The sequence below is a fragment of the Sus scrofa genome, chromosome 4, assembly GCF_054392235.1.
Source record: "Sus scrofa isolate SSC_HxYL_T2T_F1_AM1 chromosome 4, Sscrofa_HxYL_maternal_Yorkshire_Landrace_v2.0, whole genome shotgun sequence".
NCBI classification, from domain to species: domain Eukaryota; kingdom Metazoa; phylum Chordata; class Mammalia; order Artiodactyla; family Suidae; genus Sus; species Sus scrofa.
The window spans coordinates 53,804,153-53,830,853 of record NC_139386.1 but is presented as its reverse complement, the minus strand read 5'-3'; the positions used below and the strand labels follow the sequence as shown (position 1 = coordinate 53,830,853).

Below are 26,701 nucleotides of genomic sequence, written 5' to 3'. Positions count from 1 at the left end.
AAAAATTGTTATCAATAGTGATTAGGGCGTCAGACCCAGCCTCTGAAAGCCACCCCATAAACACACTATAACGTGATTCACTTACAGTACAAATGGTAACTATTTTGATAGTAAATGACCCTGATTTATTGACAAGGTTTTAGGGATTTGTTTATTTTTTGTTTTTGTAGATATTGCAAATATCCATCAACCAAGGGCCCTATTAGGGAGTGGATTAATGCCAGTATTCTGGTGATGGATCCAGAACAGAACCATATGACAAAAGGCTACAATTAGGGAGGGCTTTTTTTTTGGGGGGGGTACAGTTGATTTAGAGTGTTGTGTCAATTTCTGCTATACTGCATAGTGAACTAGTCACTATGGGAACAATGGGAACTGTTGCTGTGATTTATTCTTTTTTTGTTTTCTTTTACCATTTTAACTATTTTATTACTTTTTAAATTTTTATTATAGTTTATTTACAATGTTATGTCAATTTCTGCTGTACAGCAAGCTGACACAGTTTTATCTTCCATCATATTACATCGAAAGTGATATAGTTCCCTGTGCTGTACAGTAGGATCGCATTACTTATCCACTCAAAATGCAATAGTTTGTGTCTACTAACCGCAAACTCCGGTTAGTAGTCCATTTCACTCCCTCCCCCTACACCTTGGCAACCACAAGTCTGTTCTCTATGTCGGTGAGTGTGTTTCTGTTCTGTTCTGTTCATTTGTACCATATTTTAGATTCCACATGTAAGTGATATCATATGGTATTTTACTTTCTCTTTCTGACTTAGTGTGAGAATCTCTAGTTGCTGCAAATGGCATTATTTTGTTCTTTTTTTTATGATCAAGTAGTGCCCCATTGTGTATATGTACCACATTTTAATTCATTCATCTAATGTTGATGGACATTTAGGTTGTTTCCATGCCCTGGCTATTGTGAATATACAGAATCAAGGAGGGTATTTGATCAACAGAGAAAGAGAATAGGGTAGTAGGACCACTCTGATGGAAATATTTATGTTAATAAGCAAGCACAGGAGATGAATCTGGGCAGAGGACAGGAGCATAAAAGCAGAGAATTTAATGTTTCGTTGAGTGATATGCCAGAGAGAAATGTTGTAAGATTATGGGATTTCTTTGATTTTGTTATAATATCACAAATGTGTATGGCATGCATTTAGCAATAATTCACTAATGGTTACTAATTGCCTAAGACAAAGTTACCAATTCTCTTAATCTTTGATTTTGTGAGGTACATAAATGAGTAAATGATCACATGGTTGATCTTCTGAAACACTAACACATGGATGGAATAAAGCAAAGGAGCCATCATAAGCATTACTCATGCTCTGCTCTGCAGCTCTTGAAAACTCCACCCCTGAGATAGGAGAATTCATTTAGCATGAAATGTGACCAACAATATCAATGGTGGATGAAAAGCCTACATTCAGTATTCTCGCCTATATTCCCAGGTCGCTATTTCAGCAGAGTATCTCAGATTCTATTGTGATTCCCATTGGAAATATTAGAATTGATATCTGTTTCAGCAGTGAAAATTTTAGCTCTGATAAATGACAAACATCTGTTATCTGATGACACATGAAGAATATTTAGATAGATTAATCACCCAGGGACAATATGAAATCCCTGCACATTTGCATCTTACTTTAATATGTTTCTATGTGGACCTGGAAGTGGAACCCTTCTTTTAGGGTTCATCAACTACAAAAACTATTTTGATAGCTTGTATCATTTGAAATATATCTTTTTTTCATTAATCATGCAATTGAGAGTGATTTTAGAAGATCCATTCATTTAATGACTTGTATCCAAGAATATCATCTAAGCTGTCGATTCCAACCTTTGTTCATAAATAGGGAATTTTTTTAATTAAATTATAATTGATTTACAGTGTTGTGTCAATTTCTGCTGTACAGCAAATATATATATATATACATATATATATATATATATATATATTCTTTTTCTCATACTGCCTTCCATTACGTTCTTTTTTTTTAATTACTCAATGAATTTGTTACATTTGTAGTTGTACAATGATCATCACAATCCAATTTTATAGGATTTCCATCCCACATTATGTTCTATCCCAAGATATTGGATATAGTTCCCTGTGCTGTACAGTAGGACCTCATTGCTTATCCATTCTAAATGAAATTATTTTTAATGTGAAATACTTTATAAACATCTTTAGTATGACATTATTAACAACTATCATTTGACACAACACCTAATAGCAAAAAGCTACTATGAATTCAATAACACTTTAAGTGATTTTGCATCAAAATAAATCCTCAATGCATTTAAAATATTACTTAAAATACACATTTATTCCATAATTTGTATATGGATTTACATGCTACTGCTAGTATCTTCATGCCTGCCCATGGTCAACAGCCTCAAATTGACAGAATATAAATCAGCCTTTTAAAACAATTCTCTCTTGACCTGTTCCAGTTATTTACAAAACCTGTCTGCATCTTCAAAGTTAATCACTGTTCTTGCTGGTAATTCTGTGAAGAAGTTTTGCTCATTTTTAAATTTTATATAAGGAAATACAGTGTGTAGTTTAGTATATGGCCTCTTTTGCTCAATATTGTGTTTGCAAAATTGATCCATGTCATTGCTTAAATCATATTTTATTTTTGTTTCTGAATAATATCTTCTTACTGAATATACTATACTTTTAAAATCAGTTACATGATTGATAAATATTTTTGAGGATATTGGTTTTGTTTGTAATTTAGATCTGTCATGAAAAAATACTGCCATAAACATTCCTACATTCTAATAAATGCATTTTATTGCATGTATTCCAAGTAGTCCTATTTCTCAGAATTGAATTTCTAGGTCATAGTTTATGCATATGTTCAATTTAAGTATATATTGAGAAAAAATCAAATTAATATGTACAAATTTTCATTCCATCTATTAGCCTATGTATAAATTTATCATTACTTCCAATACTTGCCAAGTCTTGATATTATTGTCTTTTATTTTTTTCAACAATTTGGATAGGAAATAAAGTTATCTCATTGTAGTTTCAATTTGCATTATTTTGAAGAATAATAAGGTTAATTAACCTTTAAACTACTCATTTTTGATTTGTAAATACATTTGCTCATTTGAATACTGGGTAGCCTGTATTTTTATTGATTTGAAAAAATTTCAGTAAGTTGTATACATGAGTCAGATGTATATGTTGCATATATTTTCGCCCATTTCTTGTCTTGAATTTTCCTTTAGTGTATTTCTCTTTATATTTCCATTAGATGAGAAGTTCTACATGTAAATGCAGGTCAACCCATCATTTCCCCCATTTTTTTAATGTTCTTTTGAGGAATTTCATATCTACCTCATATTCTTGAAGGTGTTTTCCTACATTGTCCTGTAGATATTTTTCTTTATTTTATCATTTCCCCTTTAGTTTTATAATTAACTATAAATATTTGTTTATTTATGGTTTGAATTCTTGGTGACTACTTCCTAAAATATTACTTCTACTGTATTTTTTTCCTTTGTTCATGGATTATAATTTTTGTATATTGGACATTTTCTTAAACTTTTTCCTCTCCATTTTCTTTCCAGTCTTCAAGTTGAGTATTTTCTTCTGAGCTATCACCAATTCATTAATCCTCTCTGTTTAATCTTCTCCTTATATCAAGTCTTTTATTTGTGCAATTTTATTGTTAGTTCTATGATTATATTAATGTTTTTATTAAGAGATGCTAGCTAACTACTAAAATTCTCTATCCTGAAGTTGTCTTCATAAACCTAGAAATCAAAGTTATTATAAAGTCCTTATAATTTTGGAGTTCCCATTGTGCCTCAGTGGTTAATGAATCCAACTAGGAACCATGAGGTTGCAGGTTCGATCCCTGGCCTTGCTCAGTGGATTAAGGATCCGGCATTGTCGTGAGCTGTGGTGTAGTTTGCAGACGTGGCTTGGATCCCGTGTTGCTGTGGCTCTGGCGTAGGCTGGTGGCTACAGCTCCGATTAGACCCCTAGCCTGGGATTCTCCATATGCGAAGGAGCGGCCTAGAAAAGGCAAAAAGACAAAAAATAAAAAAATTAAAAAAGAAGTACTTATAATTTTAACATCTAGATCACTTTGTGAATCTCTATTTTTCATTTTGTTTTTTTGTTTTATGTGTATTGATCTTGTGTTCTAATAGCCAGCTAATATATGCTTTATTCCTATTCGTTATGTAAAAATGTAGGGTTAATTTTTATTGCCAGATGATCTTATCTATATCATAGATATTTACTTTGCAAATTGAGTTGAATATTAAACTGCATTAATTTAAAGCTGCATTTGAGATTTTTAGGGCTGGTATATTTCAAGTTTGCCATGATACTTTGAGTATAGTCTTCGAGGGTCTCATGTGTTAGGCTCTTTAATTGGCCCTGAGTTTCGTTTTCGTCCTCCCCCATACTGTAAGACTGCCAAAAAAATCTATATAGTTTCTTAGGCTCATACAGGAATCTCTAGTTCATTCTTAATTTCTAGGTTTTCTCCTGCTGAGGAATCAGCAGATACTAGGAAAGAAAAAATGGCACCAAGCCACAGTTTCATTTCAATATTTTCCTGTTTCTCTGAGATTTTCTCCTGTCATAGAAGAATGACATGGTTGTCTTGGCAATTTTCTGATGACTCCAAAGAAATTTTATATGTTTTATCCAACTTCTGGTTGTTTCTGTCATTAGAAGTGGTCTGACATGAGCTGGTCTCTCAGACACAAAAGCAAAGTCCCAAATATAATGTATTTTTCATAGGTTTGCCATGAGCTGTTCTACAGGAATATCATTTACATGATGTCACAACTTTATAGTCTAACTAAATAGCATCGATTATTTTTACTTTCCTTCATAAGGAATTGTTTCTAGTTAGCATCATCTTTGCCAGATTTCTTCCTGATTTACACCCATTTTGAAATGTAGGAACACATACTGACCATGAATTTTTAGTGTATGCCTTATTAATAAAGAGAATAAGAGAATTCCAACTCCTATTATTTATACCTTTCTGAATCTTTTCTAAGGGCTTTAGGCTATTTTTCTCTTTCTCTTCTGCTCTGATAGTATTTATTATAGGATTTTTCATATTTTAATTAATTAATTAGTTTACTGGTTCTTTATGGCTGCACCTGCAGCATGCAGCATGCAGTTCCCAGGCTAGGGATAGAACTCAAGCCTCAGCAGTGACCCAAGCTGCTACAGTGGCAACCCTGGATCCTAACCCATTGCACCATAAGAGAATGCCTCATATTTTATTGTAATTATTTTAATTACTTCTCTCTCTTTGTCAATAGAATATATGGCCATCCATAGCTATATTTTATTTATCCTTATTTCTGCCACATAGTTGAAGCTAACCATGTTTACTGAATGAATAACAGAATTCCTTATAGATCCACGTATTAACTTGTGATACACTAAGAAGACAATGTCTTTTTCCTTCTATATCTAACCTCAGGCATTTCACAGGCAGGATTAGCCTATATCAAAGATATCTTTATTTCATTCACACATATTTAAAAACTCATTCTGAAAGATTCTTACAAACATTGTGCTATTGCCAAAATATGTTGATTTATAATCTACCAAATAAGCTGTTCTTAAAAAGACATTAATAAACACAGAGTAAATGATAAACTGAAGCATATTTATTGAAGTTTTATTGATAGGAATTTATCGACATTGTTTAGTCTTCTGCTGACATGCCATATGTTCTCTTTTAATTTTTTTGCATATATCTCTATAACAATTTTAGAATATTTCATCAGTTTCCTAAATCCCCACCAAATTATTTATACTGAAACATTCCTTTGTAAATTAGCTGGATTTTCCCGTTAAAACAACCATAGCAATAATGAGACAAATGATATCTTAATGTCATAAAAATATAATTTTCCATAAATACTAAGATGAACGGCCACACAGTGAATAGAACACTAAATAATATTGTTTAAATAGTATGTAATTTTCCAGAAATTAATGTTTTGATTGTGTACAAAAATATTTGACATAAGTGTTTTTCTCCCTCTTAATTGCAAATGAATGAAATTTTAAAAAGATTATCTCAATATTCATTGGTACTTTGGGGGCACAAATCCACTGGATTTCCCTTTCTTTTTTTTTTTTTTTTACTATTTTAGGGCCACACCCCTGGCATATGCAGGTTCCCAGGCTAGGTGTCCAATTGGAGCTGTAGCTGCTGGCCTATGCCACAGCCATAGCAACACAGGATCCAAGCTGTGTCTGTGACATACACCACAGCTCACGGCAATGCTTGATTCCCCCACCCACTGAGCAAGGCCAGAGATTGAACACACATACCTTTGGATCCTAGCTGGGGTCATTAACAGCTGAGCTATGAAGAGAACACTGCCCTTTCCTGTTAATCAGATGTGACATCAATATATTAAATTAGGTTACAAAAAAGTTCAGGAAAAATTTAAATAAGTTCAGGTGTTTTTCATTTTAAATTGAGAAGAACATATTCTTCATTTTGTCCATGTGGACAAACTGGAGAATGATAATTCATGTTTACTTTTTATAAAAAACATAATGTCCATTTTCTTATAACATCCCAGTTCCTCTAATATATCATGTTATTTTCTATGTGTTCCTTTTGAATATTAAAACTAGATGAATTGGCATCTGGGTTCAAAGCAAAACATAAAAATAACAAAAGCAAAACAGTTTATACTGTATCAATATGTCACTTCTGGCCAAACGATATGGCTAGGATTCTGCTCTCAAATATTAAATAAAATAAAATGATGTGCCTAAAATGCACAAGTAATTTTAATAAGACATGTCTATGTTCTGATGCTTTGTAAAACAATCATCTGAATGTTCCCTGTGTGAACAATTATTTTTAAGTGCAACATGAAGCTAAACCTTGTTATGTTACAATTACCAAGAAAAATACAAACTTTCATAATGTACTAAGAGGCACTATATTTTCAAATTTGTGTTTCTTGCTATTTTAAAATTTCTATAGCTATAGTTTGAACTGATTAATGTTTTCATTCACCAGAAGGATTGCTTTATTTTTAACTAGTATCATTTTGTTTTAGGTGTTTACCTTGGCGCATTTTATATCCCATTTTAATTATAACACTTGAATTTTAACCAGTGAACTTAAACACTAGTTTAGGTTGTATAGTCAAATGTTTATGGTATTATTACATTTGTCAAATGGCCAGATTTCTTTTGTTTAGCTATTCTATTTTAATGTGCCTACCTCATACAGATTTGGAAATGGATAATATATACTAGATATATGTGGGTAGAAGTTCAGGAAAGCAGAAGTTCATAGATAAAAACTAATAATATTACACCTTAAGGTAGTAATAAAATATTAATTAAACATACTGGTTACACTGTTATGTATTTTTCTTTATACCTTTACTTTTTTTCCAAAATTTAATGAACATCTTTTCTTATTAAAGAATTAAATTGAGTTCCTACTGTGGCACAGTAGGTTATGAATATGACTGAAGTTGCTCAGGTTGCTGCAGAGGAGCAAATTCAATCCCTGGCACAGGGGCAGCAGGTTAATATCTGGCATGGCCACAGTTCCAGAGTAGGTTGCAGCTGTATTTGGAGTGTGATCCCAAATGCGGGAATTTTCATATGTCGCGGGTGCTGCAATAAAAATAAAATAATTTAATTTCTATCATGAGAAAATGCTTTTAGTAGTCAGTGATTTTTATCTCATTTTGCAAGCTTCTGGGGATATAATGTTGGAATGGTGAATCCATTTTTTCTGATAATAATACCAGCATGAGCAGCATTTCCCCAAATGACTTAGGGATGTGTCCAAGAACTGTTATATTCTCAGCCCTCAGGGACCTGGGTGCCTGGATGTTGCAGATCTGTTTCCTCTGGCAGTAACCTATCATCTGTAGGATTCTCTAAGAGAAGTAAAGTGGAGAGGAATCTGCTGAATTCCTAGTAATACCTTCCAGTGGTGATGTGAGCAACAATTGACATTCATTGCTACACTGCAAAAATCTGAGCATAGCCCAAAATGTGCCATCTCATGTGGATACTGACTTCAGCAGGTTACCCCTGCTTTGGAGTATGTGGCATTAGTCATCTATATACTGGCAGTTGTCTCCAGGAGAACTAACAGAGTTCCAACTACTGACCCAAAACTCAGGGTTTCTCATTCAGTAGGTCTGGGCTGTGGCTTAAGAGTATGTCATTTCGACAAGGACCAAGGTGGTACTTATATTGCTCTGAGGACCGCACTTTGAGAACTATTGCCTCATGGAATTTTTGTGGCCATAGGTTATTTCTAAATATTGCCTTAAAATATCCTGTTTTAAGCTCTTGAAATTCTATACAGTGGTAATATTTCAGGTGCTATTATCAAAGAAGCAGTCTCAGAACACAGATGAGATCCTTGCAGCTTCTGGAGCTCCCTGTATTACTTGCTCATCTCTGTATTAAGCAATAGAATGCAGATGACTACTTGTTGCAATTCTTGAAAATTTTCCCAGAACGTAATCATATACTGATGAAGACTACTTTGTCTATTTTTCCCTATTTCACTGCAATGCAAACATTAATGGACATTCTGTTATTTCTCTCTAAATCTCAAGAAACGAGAGTTCAATTTCCTTTTACAAAGGCCTAGGTTATTCAAATAAACCTTCTGTTAAAAGAGCTATTAAAAAGATACATAAAATATGTTCTAAAAATGTGTAATTGGACAACCTAAATGTCCACTGACAGATGAATTAAGAAGATGTGGTATATATATGCAATGGAATACTACTCAGCCATAAAAAGAACAAAATATCAGTACCAATTGTGGATCAGCAGGAACAGATCTGACTAGCATCCATGAGGACACAGGTTCAATCCCTGGTCTTCCTTGGTGGGTTTAGGATTTTCATGAGCTGTGGTGTAGGTTGCCGACGTGGCTTAGATCCCATGTTGCTGTGGCTGTGGCATAGGCCAGCAGCTACAGCTCTGATTAGACCCCTAGCCTGGGAAACTACATATGCCACAGGTGTGGCTCTAAAAGAAAAAAATAAAATATAATAAAAAGAACAAAATAATGCCATTTGCGGCAACATGGATGGAACTAGAGACCCTCACACTAAGTGAAGTAAGTAAGAAAGAGTAAGAAAAATACCATATGATATCACTTATATCTGAAATCTAATATATGGCACAAATGAACCCAATGGACATGTAGAACAGACTTGTGGTTGCCAAGGGGGGGAGGGAGAGGGTGTGGCATGGACTAAGGTGTTTGGCATTAGTAGATGCCAACTATTGCATTTGGAGTGTATAAGCAATGAGATCCTGCTGTCGTAGCACAGGGAAATATATCTAGTTACTTGTGATGGAATATGATAGAGGATAATGCGAGAAAAAGGATATATATATATATGTTTATGTGTATGACGGGGTCTCTTTTCTGTACAGCACAAACTGACAGAACATTGTAAATCAACTACAATAAAAAATTATAAACCAATAAATACTTCAATAAAATTTAAAAAAATAAAAATGGGTAACGAGATATAAATTATTTCCTTTTTTTTTTTACATTGTCTAGGAAAAAGTTAAAAGAATTAGATTAGTGTTTAGAAGAATATATATTTTCATCTCCAGGGTGCACTTTTAAAAGATAGTAGCAAATAAGAGTTCCCATCGTGGCTCAGTGGTTAATGAATCTGACTAGGAACCCTGAGGTTGCAGGTTCAATCCCTGGCCTTGCTTGGTGGGTTAAGGATCTGGCGTTGCTGTGAGCTATGGTGTAGGATCCCGCATTGCTGTGTCTCTGGTGTAGGCCGGCGGCTACAACTCTGATTAGACCCCAACCTGAGAACCTCCATATACCACGGGAGGGGCCCAAGAAATGGCAAAAAGACAAAAAAAAGATAGTGGCAAATAGTCTGTGGCATAGGTTCTAAGCTGCAGCTATGATTTGACCCCTGGCCTGAGAACTTCCATATGACTCAGGTACAGCTGTAAAAAAAAAAAAAAAAAGCAAATATATAAATATGAAATTAATAAATTAATACAAAAATATGGAATAATACTAAAATTTAAAATAAATTGAGAAAAAATTTTAAATAAAAGCTGATGGGGATAAAAGGTACATAGTAAAATAAAAAAAAATCCAACTATATACTGCTTGCAAGAGGCAGAATTAACATAAAAATATTGAAAGTTAGAAAAATATTTATCATGTGAAGAGTAACAAAAAATATATACAAAAATAAAGAAAATAAGTTTTAAGAAAGAAACTTTACTCGAATTAAAACACTTTCTAATTATAACTCTTCTCATACAGATATAACAAAATTTGTGTGTTAACAATATAGTCTCAAATTTTAAGATTTTTGCAAAAGTTATTAAAGAAATCTGCACATCTACAATTATAGGATATAATATACCTCTTGAAATATATAGCAAAGTAAGAAATTAAAAATCAGCAGAAATGATAAAGGGCCACCAAAAGTTAAATTCCATAAAATAAAAAGAACAATACTGTCCAATTCATGAAAATCAACTTTTTTTTTAATTTACTGAAAATTAACCAAATGCTTATAGCAATCTGGGAGCATTTATTTAAGTAATACAGCTAAATCTCAGAAAGACCAGGGAGCTTTATGGCACTTGCCTTAGAGTCATGTTCCCTATCCAGCCATGCAGTAGATTTGAAAATCAGCAGTGTACCTTCGTGGTCAAAACTGGAAGTCTGGTAGCCACTGGAGAGACTAGAACAGAGAGTTGCGACCCCTTCCAAGTTTCATTCCCAGAGAAGTTACATTCTTTGGCCCTGAACCACCTGTTCAATGGTTTTCTGGAAGACAATGTGAAAGATTGTCTTTATGTGACATGAATCAGCTCACCAGTGCAAAACTTTTTTTCCCCAGGTTCTCCCTCTTGTGCTATGAAAACAATAAGAGGGGATTGTTTAACCCTGGTAGCTGATGAAGTCAGTGGATAAAATTGGGGCAAACAAGAAGCTACAACCCCCCAAAAAATATAAGGGTTCCCAACTCATTCTATGAGGAATGTATTATTCTGATACCAAAACCCAACAGAGATATTAAAAGATAAGAAAACTATAAGCTAACACCTTTAGGAATATAGATGCAAAACCTCAACATAATGTCAAATGAATCCTGCACCATATAAAAGGGATTATATACCATGACCAAATGGAAGTTCTACTAGGAACACAAGTTTATTTAGCATACAAATATCAGGCAGTTAATAACCAAATATGTTTAATATGCCACAATTATAAGAATAAGGAACAAAAATTACATAATATCTTTAATAAAATATTGAACAAAGTAGAAAAAATACAGGAATTTTCAGATGCTGATTAAGATTACTTGGTGAGAAATTTAGATAAGAAAAAATTAGAAATCCTTATTGAAATGGAAGAATTAACATCATCTCCCTTTGGTGATAATATAATTGTGTATATAGAAAATCCTTAGAGATTCACAAAAACAATCAGAATCAATAAAGGAGTTCAGCAGTATACAAGATTAATCTATGGAATCAACTCTATTTTTATGCACTAGCAATAAACAATCTGAAATTGCAATTTAGAAAATAAGTAAGTCCAGTCATGGCTCAGCAGAAATGAATCTGACTAGTATGCATGAGGATGCAGGTTCGATCCCTGGCCTTGCTCAGTGGGTTAAGGATCTGGTGTTGCCGTGAGCTGTGGTGTAGGTCACAGATGTGGCTCAGATCTGACATTGTGTGCCTGTGTCATGGGCCAGCAGCTACAGCTCCTAACCTGGGAACCTCCATATGCTACAGGTGTGGCCCTAAAAAGACAAAAAAAAAGAAAAAAGAAAAGAAAAGTCCACATGTAATAACATCAGAAAGAAAAAAATACTTAGGAATAAATTTAATAAAAGAAGTCTTGGGGGAGTTCCTGCTGTAGTTCAGCAGGTTAAGAGCCTGGCATTGCCACAGTGTGGCATATTGCAGCAGGTGAAGCAAAGAAAAAGAAGTTTTTGTGTTGTATACTGAAAACTAAAAAACCTCATGGAAGAAATTAAAGAGAGACTAAATAAATAGAAAAATATTTCCTGTTCATTGATTGGAAGACCTAATCTTGTAAGATGGCATACTTACCAAATTGATCTATAGGTTTGCCATAATTCTAATCAAATCTCAGTTTTCTTTTCTCATTTTTCAGAAATCAATATATTGATGATATTATGGAACCTATAATAACCAAAAGCATCTTATAAAAGAATAGTGAAGTAGGAGGCCTCAAACTTTGGATTTTAAAACCTACTAACCTAACTACAGCAGTCATGATTGTGTACTATTAGCATAAGGTTAAATATTACACTAACAATACAACTAAGAATCCAGAAATAAAGCCACCTATTTATTGATTTTCAATGATAGTACCAAAACAGGAGTTCCTGCCATGGTGTGGTGGTTTATGAATCTGACTAGGAACCATGAGTATGCAGGTTCAGTCCCTAGCCTTGCTCAGTAGGTTAAGGATCCGGCATTGCCATGAGTTGTGGTGTAGGTAGCAGACATAGCTCAGATCCCACATTGCTATGGCTGTGGCATAGGCTGGTGGCTACAGTTCCGATTAGACCCCTAGCCTAGGAACATCCATATGCCAAAGGAGTGGCCCTAGAAAAGGCAAAAAGACAAAAAAAAAAAGTACCAAAACAATTTAAATAAATGGTGCTGGGACAACTGAGTATCTAAAGGCAAAAGAATAAATTTTATATCCCTACATCACCCATATGCAGAGAACAAGTTAGAAATGCATCAAATACTGAAATGTAAGAGCTAAATCTATAAAACTCTTAAAAGAAAACACAGATGTAAATTTTCATGACCTTGCAGTAGGCAAAGGTTTCTACATATGTACTTACAGAACAAGAAACCAAAGAAAGGATAGATAAGTTTGACTCCATAATTTTTTTTTAAATGTAACTTTCATGTACTTCAAAGGATACTGTTGAGGAGAAAGTGAAAAGATCATCCAAAAAATTGGAAATATATACTTTGCAAATCATATATCTAATTGGAGTCTAGTATCAAGGATATATATGAAACTATTACAATTCTGCCAAAATACTCAAAATAAACCAATTAAAAATTGAGCAAATAATTTAAAATATACATTTCCCCAAATTAGGAGAAATGCTAATCAGAAAAATGTGATATTGCTTCACATCTACTAGGATGAAAAAATAAACAATACAGAAAATACATGTAGAAGAGATGTGAAGAAATTAGAGACCTCGTATACTGATGGAAATGCAAAATGGTACATTGGAAAAAAGTTTGGCAGTTCTCAAAAATTAAACCACTCAGTTTTCGTATGGCCCAATAATAACACCTCTAGGTATAGACCCAAAAGAATTAAAAACATATGTCACATAACAAATTTTACATGGATGTTCATAGCTCTAGAGTGAAAACAACCGAAATTACATGGACTGATGAATGATTAAAGAAAATACGGTATATCTATACACACACACAGCCAGAAAAAGTAATGAATTACCCAATTATGCTACAACATAATGAAGCTCAAAAACATTATGCTAACTAAAAATCCATACACAATAAGCTATATATTGTTCGATTCCATTTGTACAAAATATCCAGAAAATGCAAACCTATAAAGGCAATAAGTAAATTAGTGCAGTCAAAGGTCTGGGTTGAGGTGGGAATGGTGAGTGAGTGTTACAAGGTATAGCACTTATTTTCACAGATGAAAATGTTCTGGCATTAGAAAATAGTGATGGTTGCAAAATTTTGTTAATATACTAAAACTACCAAATTATGTATTTTTAAAATGGTGAAAAGTATTTATTTTGTTATGAAAATTCTATCTCAATAAAAATATCAGTAAGAATGCATAACATTTGACCAATTACTGTTATAATATTTATAAAAATTGATCTTATACTGTACCATTAGACACAGTTTGATTTAAAAGAATATAGTCATTCAGTGTCTGTTCTACAATTAATCCAAAAATAAAACAAAGAGATAACTAAAATATTTTAATACTTTTGGAAATTTAGAAAAATACTTCTAAAATCCAATAGACTAAGAATAAATCATAGTAGAGGTTGGGATCAAGATGGCAGAGGAATAAAAGGTGGCACTCACCATCTTCCACAAACACATCAAAAAAGAATTGCACATGTAGAACGATTTGCACAGAACATCTACTGAATGCTGGCAGGTGATCTTAAACGTCCAAAAAGGGAAGAAACACTCACATAATTGGGTAGAACAAAAAAAAAGAGAGAGAGAGAGAAGAGAAAAAAATTAAAAAAAAGGATTCAGGATGAGACCAGTACACCTGAGAGGGAGCTGTGAAAGAGGAAAGGAATCTGCACCAAGGGAAGATATCTAACTGACAGGGATCAACTGAGATGGAGAGGAAACTTCAAAGCCTCAGAGAAATACACAGCAGCCAGACTAAGGAAGCAAAGCAGAGAAAGAGAGCTGCACAAACCATTAAGACTGTCCCTGTACACTACAGCCTGAGATGCTTGGGCAGGGGCTGGGAACTTCTGGGCAGGGCTGCAGAAGTGAGTTCCTAGAAGAGGACAAGTGTTGGCTGTGTGTAACTACCTGAGGGGATAGGGAGCAGAAACTGTGCACCATGGGCTGGGGAGCAAAGCAGTGCAGCTGAGGGAGCAGGGGAGGAGGCCTGGGCCCTCAGGAGAAGCAAGGAGCCATTTTTGAAAAGGTGAGGAGAGGAGGGGTGGGACAGCCATAGGAATATCTTTCTTTGAACATATGTGGGCTCTAGGGTGGTGGGACACCTCTTGCCTGGGCTATGGGCAGTAAGGACAAAACTCCTCAGCCACCTCAGACTCTAGAAATGGGCATAGCACACCACTCCATGAACAGGCACCACCTGCACCCCCAGTCACATCAGGGATTGGCATAAAGGAGGGCACTGCAACCAAGCACCACTATTATTGCTCTCACTCACTTGGGAACAAAAAGACTCTGCTGTTGCCACTGCCAAAGGCTCTGGGCACCGGCCTTACCTGTCTGAGGGTCACTGCTACATACCAGGTCTCTACAACCAGGAATAGCCTGCTTCACCTCTGCATAGGTTCTCTCCTCTATCAAGGGCCCAGAAACAGGCACTGGCTACAGGCCCTGCTCATGGCCTCCATCTCCCTGGAAGCACATGCAGGCTTTATACCGACACACCACTATCAAGGGGATAGCAACCTGAACACACTGATGAAAGTGACAGCAAACATCCAAACCAAAAGTAGCATTCATGCCAAAAAAAAATAAATAAAATAGTAAGCCCTCACAAACTACCTAGGGGCACTCTCATTTATAAATAGCCCTCCAAGACTACAGTAGTTGTTTTCTCAAAACTCACAGAATAAGAAAAATATAAGCAAAATGAAGAAGCTCAGGAAAAATTATTAAAAAAACAGGAGAATTCCTCTGAAGGAGCAAACAAAGAAACAGGTCTCTACAGTCTAACAGAGATGGAAATGAAAAAGTAGGTAGTGACAATTCTGAAGTAACTAAGAGTGACTATGAAGGAATTATGAGTGGATATGAACAGTAATGTGGATTACTTTAAAAAGGAAATAGAAAATATGAGGAGCCAAGAAAAATTACAAAACTCATTTGCAGAGAACTAAGAAGAGTTAAAGGCATTGCAGCACAGAATGCATCATGCAAAGAAATGAATAATTGACTTGGAAGACAGAATGATGGAAATCACCCAATCAGGACAGCAGACAGAAAAACAAATGAAAAAACATGAAAACAATATAAGAGATCTATAGAATAATGTAAAGTGGGCCAATATACAGGTAACATGGATTCCAAAAGGAGAGGAGAAAGAAAAGTGGATTGAAAACACATTTGAAGAAATTATGGCTGAACACTTTCCAAATCTAAAGGAAACAGATATTAAGATACAGGAAGCACAGAGGGCCCCAACAAGTTGAACCCAAACAGGCCCACACCGAGACATATTATAATAAAAATAGCAAAATTAAAGATAAAGAGAGGATTCTAAAGGCAGCAAGAGAAAAACAAAGATGTAATTATAAGGGAATCCATGCAGGGTTAACAGCTGATTTCTCTACAGAAACACTAGAGGACAGAAGAGAGTGGCAAGATACATTCAAAGTTCTAAAAGGGAAAAATTTGCAACCTAGAATACTCTACCCATCAAGAATATCATTTAAAATACAAGGAGAAATAAAGAATTTCTCCAACAAACAAAAACTGAAAGAATATACCAATACTAAAACATTCTAAAATAAACACTGAAGGAGCTCCTATAAATAGGAAAGAAGTAAGAAGTAATTGGATGGAGGAAATTACTATTGGAAAGGATTCAATTAAAGAAGCCAGTATACAGATTTAAAAGGAAAAACAAATCTATTTGTAAAGTGACAATAAACACAAGGAACAGCAAAAGGATAAACATGAATATGTGAAGAAAAGGACATCAAAACCCTAAAATGTGGGGAATGGAAGTAAGAAAAGCCAGGAATTTTTTTTTGGGGGGGATGTGTTTAAGCCTATATGACTATCAGGCTAAAGCAAGCAGATACATACATGAAAAACAGGACAACCACAAATCAAAACCAAACATTACATTCATAAAAACTAAAAAGAAAAGGGCACGCACATAAAATAAAAGGAAATTAACCAACCAAAAAAATGAAAGGAAGAAAGGAGAAACATAGAATCAACTGGAAAACAGGGTTTAAAATGGCAATAAATACATATGTATCAATAATTACCTAAATGTCAATGGTCTGAATGCTCCAATCAAAAGACATAGAGTGGCAGACTGGATTAAAAAAAGCAAAAAAAAAAAAAAAAAAAAAAAAACCAAGAGCCTACAAGATGCTGCCTACAAAAGACTCACTACCTTAGGGCTAAGGACACGTATAAATTGAAAGTGAAGGGATGGAAAATGATATTTCATGTGAATGGAAAAAACAAGAAAGCAGGAGTTGCAATACTCATATCAGACAAAAGAGACTTTAAAATGAAGGCCATAAAGTCAAAGGAGGATGCTATTTAATGATAAAAGGATCCATTCAATTAGAGTATATTACAATCATCAATATATATGCCCCAATATAAGAGCACCCAGATATGTACAAAAAATACTAACAGTGTAAAAGGAGAAATTGATGAGAATACAATAATAATTTACAAAATATACTGGACAGAGCCATTATATTCTCTACAGTAAATCAATATGGCATGAGAAATCCTAAATGACACCACACAACAGTTAAACTTAATTGATATTTTCAGGACATTACATCCTCAAACATAGAACTTACATTCTTTTCAAATGCACAAGGAATATTCTCAAGGATTTTCCACATCCTGGGGCACAAAACTAACCTCAAAAAATTTATAGAAATTATTTCAAGCATTTTCTCTCACCACAATGGCATGGAAGTAGAAATCAACCACAGGAAAAGAAATGAAAAAAAAAAGTAAAACTGACTACATGGAGACTAAACAACATGCTACTAAAAACCAATAAGTCAATGAGGAAATTAAAAGGGAATTTAAAAAAATACCTCAAGGCAAATGACAATGAAAAGACAAACATTCAAAATATATGGGATGCTGAAGAATATATGGGATGCAGCTCTTAGAGGGAAGTTCATAGAGATACAGGCCTTCCTCACAAAGGAAAAAAAAAAACCTCAAATCAACTAACCTACTACCTGAAAGAATTAGAAAAAAAAGAACAAACAAAACCTAAGTCAGCATAAGGAAGGAAATCATAAATATCAGAGAGGAAATCAATAAAATAGAGATTCAAAAAACAGTAGAAAAAAAAATTTTTTTTATAGTAATAACTGTTAATTTTTTTTTTCCCACTGTACAGCAAGGGGGTCAGGTTATCCTTACATGTATACATTGCAATTACAGTTTTTCCCCCACCCTTTCTTCTGTCGCAACATGAGTATCTAGACATAGTTCTCAATGCTATTCAGCAGGATCTCCTTGTAAATCTATTCTAAGTTGTGTCTGATAACCCCAAGCTCCCGATCCCTCCCACTCCCTCCTTCTCCCATCAGGCAACCACAAGTCTCTTCTCCAAGTCCATGATTTTCTTTTCTGAGGAGATGTTCATTTGTGCTGGATATTGGATTCCAGTTATAAGTGATATCATATGGTATTTGTCTTTGTCTTTCTGGCTCATTTCACTCAGTATGAGATTCTCTAGTTCCATCCATGTTGCTGCAAATGGCATTATGTCATCCTTTTTTATGGCTGAGTAGTATTCCATTGTGTATATATACAACTTCTTCCCAATCCAATCATCTGTCGATGGACATTTGGGTTCTTTCCATGTCCTGGCTATTGTGAATAGTGCTGCAATGAACATGCAGGTGCATGTGTCTCTTTTAAGTAGAGTTTTGTCCGGATAGATGCCCAAGAGTGGGATTGCAGGGTCATATGGAAGTTCTATGTATAGATTTCTAAGGTGTCTCCAAACTGTTCTCCATAGTGGCTGTACCAGTTTACATTCCCACCAACAGTGCAGGAGGGTTCCCTTTTCTCCACAGCCCCTCCAGCACTTGTTATTTGTGGATTTACTAATGATGGCCATTCTGACTGGTGTGAGGTGGTATCTCATGGTAGTTTTGATTTGCATTTCTCTTATAATCAGCGATGTTGAGCATTTTTTCATGTGTTTGTTGGCCATCTGTATATCTTCTTTGGAGAAATGTCTATTCAGGTCTACTACCCAAAGCAATCTACAGATTCAATGCAATCCCTATCAAATTACCCATGACATTGTTCACAGAACTAGAACAAACAATCCAAACATTTATATGGAACAACAAAAGACCCAGAATCGCCAAAGCAATCCTGAGGAACAAAAACCAAGCAGGAGGCATAACTCTCCCAGACTTCAAGAAATACTACAAAGCCACAGTCATCAAAAGAGTGTGGTATTGGTACCAAAACAGACAGACAGACCAATGGCACAGAATAGAGAATCCGGAAATAAACCCTGACACCTATGGTCAATTAATCTTTGACAAGGGAGGCAAGAACCTAAAATGGGAAAAAGAAAGTCTATTCAGCAAGCATTGCTGGGAAACCTGGACAGCTGTATGCAAAGCAATGAAACTAGAACACACCCTCACACCATGCACAAAAATAAACTCCAAATGGCTGAAAGACTTAAATATACGACAGGACACCATTAAACTCCTAGAAGAAAACATAGGCAAAACACTCTCTGACATCAACATCATGAATATTTTCTCAGGTCAGTCTCCCAAAGCAATAGAAATTAGGGCAAAAATAAACCCATGGGACCTCATCAAACTGAAAAGCTTTTGCACAGCAAAGGAAACCAAAAAGAAAACAAAAAGACAACTTACAGAATGGGAGAAAATAGTTTCAAATGATGCAACTGACAAGGGCTTAATCTCTAGAATATATAAGCAACTTATACAACTCAACAGCAAAAAAACCAATCAATCAATGGAAAAAAAAGTAGAAAAAATTTAGTAAAATTGGTAAAACAACTATGGAAAAGAGTAAGGAGGTACCTCAGAAAACTAAATATAGAACTACCATATGACCCAGCAACCCCACTCCTGAGCATATATCTAGATAAAACTTTCATTGAAAAAGATACATAAACTCATCTGTTCTTTGCAGTTATACTTACTATAGGCAAGACATAGAAACATCCTAAATGTCCACTGACAGATGAATGGATTAAGATGTGGAGCATATACACAACAGAACACTACTAAGCCATAAAAAGACAAAATAATGCCATTTTCAGCAACATGGAGGCAACTAGAGATTCTCACACTAAGTGAAATAAGTCAAAAAGAGAAAGACAAATACCATTGGATATCATTTATATCTGGAATCTAAAATATGGAACAAATGAACATATCTGAAGAACAGAAACAAACTCATGGACTTGGAGAACAGATTTGTAGTTGCCAAGGGGGAGGGGGAGGGAGTGGGATGGATTGGGAGTTTGAGGTTAGTAGATGCAAACTATTACATTTAGAACACATAAGCAATGAGGTCCTATTGTATAGCAAAGGGAACTACATTCTACCACTTGTGACAGGACATAGAAAATAATACAGGAAAAAAGAATATATATATATATATATATATATACATATATATATATATATATATATGATATATGTATGAAATGACTGAGTCACTTTGCTGTACAGCAGAAATTGACAGAACATTGTATATCAACTATAATACAAATTTTAAATATAATAAAATGATTAAAAAGGTGAAATAAATAAATAAGTAAATAAACCACTGTTAAGAGTCCCCATTGTGCCTCAGCAGGTTAAGAAACTGACTAGAAGCTATGAAGATACAGGTTTGATCCCTGGCTTGCTCAGTAGGTTAAGGATCCTGCATTGCCACGAGCTGCGGCATATGTTACAAATGCAGCTCAGATATTATGTTTCTGTGGCTGTGGCACAGACCTGTAGGTACAGCTCCAATCAGACCCCTTGCTCAGGAACTTCCATACACTTCAGGTGTGGCCCTAAAAAAGAAAAGAAAAAAAAAAAAAGAATAAAGTAGTGGAAATGGAAAAATACTTTACCTGATTTGAAGTGAAAATATAAATTAAAAATCAAAACATGTTTATTATAATTTAAGTCATCATGCATAGAGGAAAATGTAATAGGTATAAATAGAAGAACGGGATGAAATCAAATAGCTCATCTCTATTACATAAACTTTATATGTAATTTAAAATCTTCCCACAAAGTCCCATTTGTTCTGGTAATTCATGAATTCTACTAAATATTTAAGGAAGATATATGTCTATACTACACAATCTCTGCTAAAGAATGGCGGGGGGAACCATCCTAAGCTTCTTTTATTAGCATTTATACTAAAACCTGGCAAGGATATTGCATGAAAAATATTACTGATGAATCTGGTAAATAAATATATACATAAAATTATGATAATATGTCAGTATATTGAATCTAAAATATATAGAAAGGACTATTTATTACAATCAAGTTTGATTTGCTTCAGAAATGTAAAGTTAGTTTCACATTTAAAAAAATAATCAACATATATTTCACTGAATTTTCAGAATTGGAAACATGTTATAGCCATTTTTCAGAAACCCTTAGTTTTCAAGTTTTCATTTAATGAAATCAAACATACCACAATTCCTATAGCTATTATTGAGGTTTCAGAGCTTTGTGTAAGCACTCTCATAAAAACACGTCAATTTTTGAGGGCACTCTTCAGGAAAAGCTTGTAACATCAGGACTCTTTGAATCATATTCTGTAAATTCAATCTGACATTACTTTTTCAGCTGTTCCTTTTAAGATCTTTCTGAAGCTAAAAAGAAAAGGAAATAATAATTCTTGTATAGCTATCATAATAACTGAAATGGAATCACATGGTATTTCTGCACCCACTTTTGCAAAAGTGTGCCCCATTCCTTGTTAAAATGTTAGGAAAGGAGTGAGAAGTTTTACATGTGCCACAGTCCTCTTTGAAGTCCTGTCTGTACTGGTTACCTGAAGTGGAGAGAGGCAACATCATCACAAATAAAATCTGCCTGGCAAATGAACATTCACTCCTATGTATTGTTTTACTGTTAAATTTTATGATAATACTATAAGAACACCACAAACTGCTTCCTAATTTCAGTTTAGTTGTGCATTCTTTTCTCTGATAACTTGCTTGATATTCTTCTTTTTTTTTTTTTTTTTTTTTTTTTTTTAAGGCCAGGGATTGAACTTGCACCAGAGCAGCAAGCAGAACTGCTGCAGCAACACCAGGTCTTTAACCTGCTGAGCCACAAGCAAACTCCTTGATATTTTAAACTGTTAAAAGCTGCATCATGATCTGAGTAATCTTAGGTTGGCGTTAAAAAAAAATAAATAAAGGAGTTCCCGTAGTGGCGTAGTGGTTAATGAATCCGACTAGGAACCATGAGGTTGCGGGTTCAGTCCCTGCCCTTGCTCAGTGGGTTAACGATCCCGCGTTGCCGTGAGCTGTGGTGTAGGTTGCAGACGCGGCTCGGATCCCGCGTTGCTGTGGCTCTGGCGTAGGCCGGTGGCTACCGCTCCGATTCAACCCCTAGCCTGGGAACCTCCATATGCCGCGGGTGCGGCCCAAAGAAATAGCAAAAAAAAAAAATAAATAAATAAATAAATAAAAACATGAATAATATTGCTAACACCTATTAGGACAAAAATGATGTTACTATACTTTTCCATGGATATAATTAAGGAAAAATCCATACAATTCTGGGCTGTGCCTTATGTTGAAAAAAAAAAAGCAGAAACCATTGTCTATAAATTACAATAAAGTCATTATCCATTTTTTACTTTTTATTGAGATAGACATACCCTGGCTAAAATTCTGGCAATGATACTGGCTTGATTTTACTGAGGCATCAATTTCTCATTTGTATAATTCTTGCAAGACTGTCTTTTAGAAATTATGTGAAGATTGCGTGAGATAATATGAATCTTGTCTGAGGGGTGCCTCATATATAATATGCCTGATTAAATTCGAGTTTGCTTGATGTTTCTCATATCAGAAATTTTCATATCTGTGACCAACTCATAGGCCCAGAACTGAGAGTTTCTTTTTATTAACTTTTTAAATTATTCAATGAATTTTATTACCTTTACAGTTATACAGTGATCATCACAATCCAATTTTATAGCATTTCCATCCCAAAAACCCAGCCCATCCACCCACCCCCCAAACCTGTCTCCTTTGGAAACCAGATGTTTTTCAAAGTCTGTGGGTCTGTATCTGTTCTGCAAAGTCCATTGTGTCTTTTTTAGATTCCATATGTTTAAGTGATAGCATATGATGTTGGTGTCTCACTGTCTGACTTTCTTAATTGATTTCTTCTAACTGAACCAGAGATAGACCCTTAACCTAATATAAACAAATATATAGGTTTGGCCAAACAAATGATCTTTTCTCAATAAGTAAACTCAGTCATAAACACTGGGGCCAAATTGCGGTTTCCTGAATTACAATAATATGTAAACTTGGTTTTGGGGCTTCTGCATTAAGAGACTGTGAAGGAAGTGAGGGGATAATGTAAATGGAAGAAAATGTTGCTGTAAAAGAGGGCTTTATGTAGGAGTTCCTGCTGTGGCTCAGCTGTAGAGAACCTGACTTATATCCATGAGGATGCCAGTTTGATCCCTGGCCTCATTCAGTGTGTTGAAAGATCTGGCATTGCTGTGAGCAACAGTATAGGTTGCAGACAAAGCTTGGATCTGGTGTTTCTGTGGCTGTGGCATGGGCCAGCAGCTGCAGCTCTGTTGTAATGCTAGCCTGCGAACTTCCATATGCCATGGTTTTTCCCCCCACCAAAAAAAAAAAAAAAAAAGGAAAGAAAGAAGGATCATGTAGTTCCCAACATACAAAGCTAGCTTATTTCCTGATATTTCTGACTTCAGATTCAATTCTCAATATGTTATGATGTCATTAGAGCTTGCCCTGTTATTTTGTACACCCTTTTTAGGCATACATCTTTTTTACTTTAGTTGGTTTAAATGTGTTCTAATAATTATCATCAAATAAATGTGAGTTATAAATTACTCCATTGTTTTTAAAATTCTGTTGTTTAGAGGAAATTTTGTTAGTTTTAAAGATTAAATTGCATTGTGAATTTTAAATTAATATTGCTTTTTAAGTAGACTGTAATTTTGGTTTTTAAGTAGATAGAAGATATTACTTATATCCTGTAGTGTGTTTTGAAACTGAAATGAGTGTATTCATTATATATTCCATTATTAAGGAAAAAAGAGAATAGAAAGATTACATAAACTTTAGGAAGAAAAAAATTATCAAAATAGTTTTGTACAATAGTTGAATGGGTTGTGTGTGAAATACCACAGTCCCTTATTTTGTTACATGCTAATATTTATAAAATATTGTTTAGACTGCTTTTGATGTGAGAAGATAAAAAGAGCTAATTAAAAAGGTAAAGCTATGTAATGTATAAGAAAAAGCAAACTATGAACTATTCAATAATGTCAAGAAGGATTCTGGCCCTTTCTGTTTTTTCACTCAGTTATCCTCAGTATGTCGGCTGTTGTCATTTTCACGTATCCAAGATGCTGCTGCAAGCTTTGTGATCCACAACTGCCTTAACCAAAACATAAAGGGCAATTGCCCATCCTAAGTTCTTTTTATATCCTGGAGTCTAGATATTCCCAAAAATCCCTGGCATATTTCCTCTAATTCCATTGGTAAAATTTCTGATGTGCTCTCTTATCCAAGAAGGATTATGAAATTTTTCTTCTCAAATATGCCCCCATTTGGTTGATAAACTCTGAATACTTCAAGTTTGGCTAGAAATTAGGAGCATGGTATCTGGTAAAAAAGGCATATGTCTGGTGTTTTTAGCCTCTGTCATGGAAAGTGATTCTGGCAAGGGATAAGGTAATAGCTTTGGCATAGGCAACCAATAATGTTTTCCACATGTTAAGTACTAAGCAATTTCTAATTTCTGATTATGAAGTTAGGCATTGTACAAATTAGATTAAATAATTCATGCTAAAATTCTCTGTGATGATCTTGGTTTTCTGTCAATGTGAGTTTAAAAAGAAGCTCTAATGAGTCAATATTCTTATTAGGGAAAATCCAGTTTTGTCCTCTGTATGAAAATATTGATAAAAATTAGCAACGTCTCTGCTTTTTACTTAGTTTTTATTTTTTGATGATATTCTAAATATTTTATTTGATTTTCCTCTAGAATTAGATGCAGTAACCAGGCAACTTATGCTTCAAACAGCTAAACCAACTTTTGGCCATCTGACAGATGTAAGTAAAATGTTCAAAATATAACAAATATCACTATTCATGTCAATTGAATGTAAGCATCTATTGTGTTTTAATATTTAGTTGCATTACTACTAAAAATGACTTCATATTATCCACTCTCTAGAAAATAAGGGAATAGGATATTTATAAAAGTTCTTATAATAATCCATCTATCTACTTATATGTGTTAATATTACTCATCATAATACTTTATAATGTTGAGATTTATAACATACAACAAAAACTTTCACAGCCTATCTCATTGAAAGTATTCCATATAATGTCTTACATGGATAGTTTCATCTATGTTTTCTTCTAGGAGTTTTACAGTTTCAGATCTGATGTGTAAGTCTTTAATCCATTTTGAGTTGTTTTTTATATTTGGTGCTAGATAAAGGTCCAAATTTATACTTGTGTATGCCTGCAATACACAAGATCTTAAGGATCCTATGCTAAGTGGAATAAGGCAGTCACAGAAAGACAAATGCTGCATGATTTTACTTACATGCGGAATCTAAATTTGACTCGTGGACAAAAACTAGAATTCTGGTTGCCAAATGCTGGGGGAAGAGGGAAATGGGTTGTTTCTAATTAATTGATGTAAAATTTCAGTCATGCAAGATAAATATGTCCTAGAGAACACCTGCATGATATTCTACCCATAGATAATAATGCAGTATTACATATTTAAAAATCTGCTAAGATGTTTGGTCTCATGATAAGTGTTTTTTGCCATAATAAAATAATGAAAGCATTTCATATTTTCAATAGCAGTGCAAATATTTAAGCAAATATTTCAAGAGCTATAGGTCATTTTATTTTTCATTTCAGCATGTCCTTTTTATATGAACAAAATATACTTATAGTTGTAATAAATATACCTATGCCAGTCACTATAAAACCTATATTTATAATGTACTATAGAATGTGTAGAGGGCCATTATCAATTAGACCATATTAGAAGATTTAGTTAGTGCATGCGAGAGTATTTGACAATTTATGCAAGAAATGAAAATCTTGAACAAGTTTGTGATATAATGATTAATATGGAGAAATTTTAAATCAGTAACATTCCAGAGAGGTCCGGATAAAGCCAGATGGCCTGGTACTATTACTCTACATGAAAGGAAGGGAGGACCCATGTCCACGTGTCTGGAGTAGGTTTTGTAAAAGGTGGAAAACTATGATGTGTGATATAAGAAATTGGTAGAAAAGTCAAAGGGAAAAGCAAATAGGGTTTGGTAGTTTAACCAAATATGGTCCTTGAGGACTAGACATCCCTAAAGGGAATTTTTAAAGACCACCTTGTTTGTAGTGTGGTGCTCAATCCCCACAAAATCCTTAGTCAAATCCATATAGGTTTTTTGTTGTTGTTGTTTGTTTGTTTGTTTTTGTCTTTTTGCCATTTCTTGGGCCGCTCCTGTGGCATATGGAGGTTCCGAGGCTAGGGGTCTAATCAGAGCTGTAGCTGCCAGCCTATGCCAGAGCCACAGCAATGCAGGATCCAAGGCATGTCTGCAACCTACACTACAGCTCACGGCAATGCCGGATCGTTGAGCAAGGGCAGGGATCAAACCTGAGACCTCATGGTTCCTAGTCGGATTCGTTAACCACTACACCACGACGGGAACTCCAAATCCATATAGTTTATCATGATGATTTCAGTGATTCCTTAGGGTTGATTTTGAACACACACTGAATACTCCATTAAGACTAAAGTGTGGTGAGAAGAGAAGTTCCCCAAAGGGGACAACATCTGGATTATACTTTAAGAACTCATCAGGGATCTATGAACTAATGTGCAGCTTTCAGCTGTAT

General features: G+C 34.5%; 1 protein-coding gene across 2 annotated transcripts in view; it reads left to right on the top strand.

Moving 5' to 3' along the window:
- Window positions 1-26,701, top strand: part of CNBD1 (cyclic nucleotide binding domain containing 1) — a 563,418-nt gene that overhangs the window by 473,703 nt on the left and 63,014 nt on the right. For both annotated transcript variants that reach the window (XM_085024296.1, XM_085024295.1), the window contains one exon: window positions 24,816-24,883. In XM_085024296.1, coding sequence (XP_084880422.1) covers window positions 24,816-24,883 — 68 coding nt within the window. The remainder of the gene's footprint in view (window positions 1-24,815; window positions 24,884-26,701) is intronic.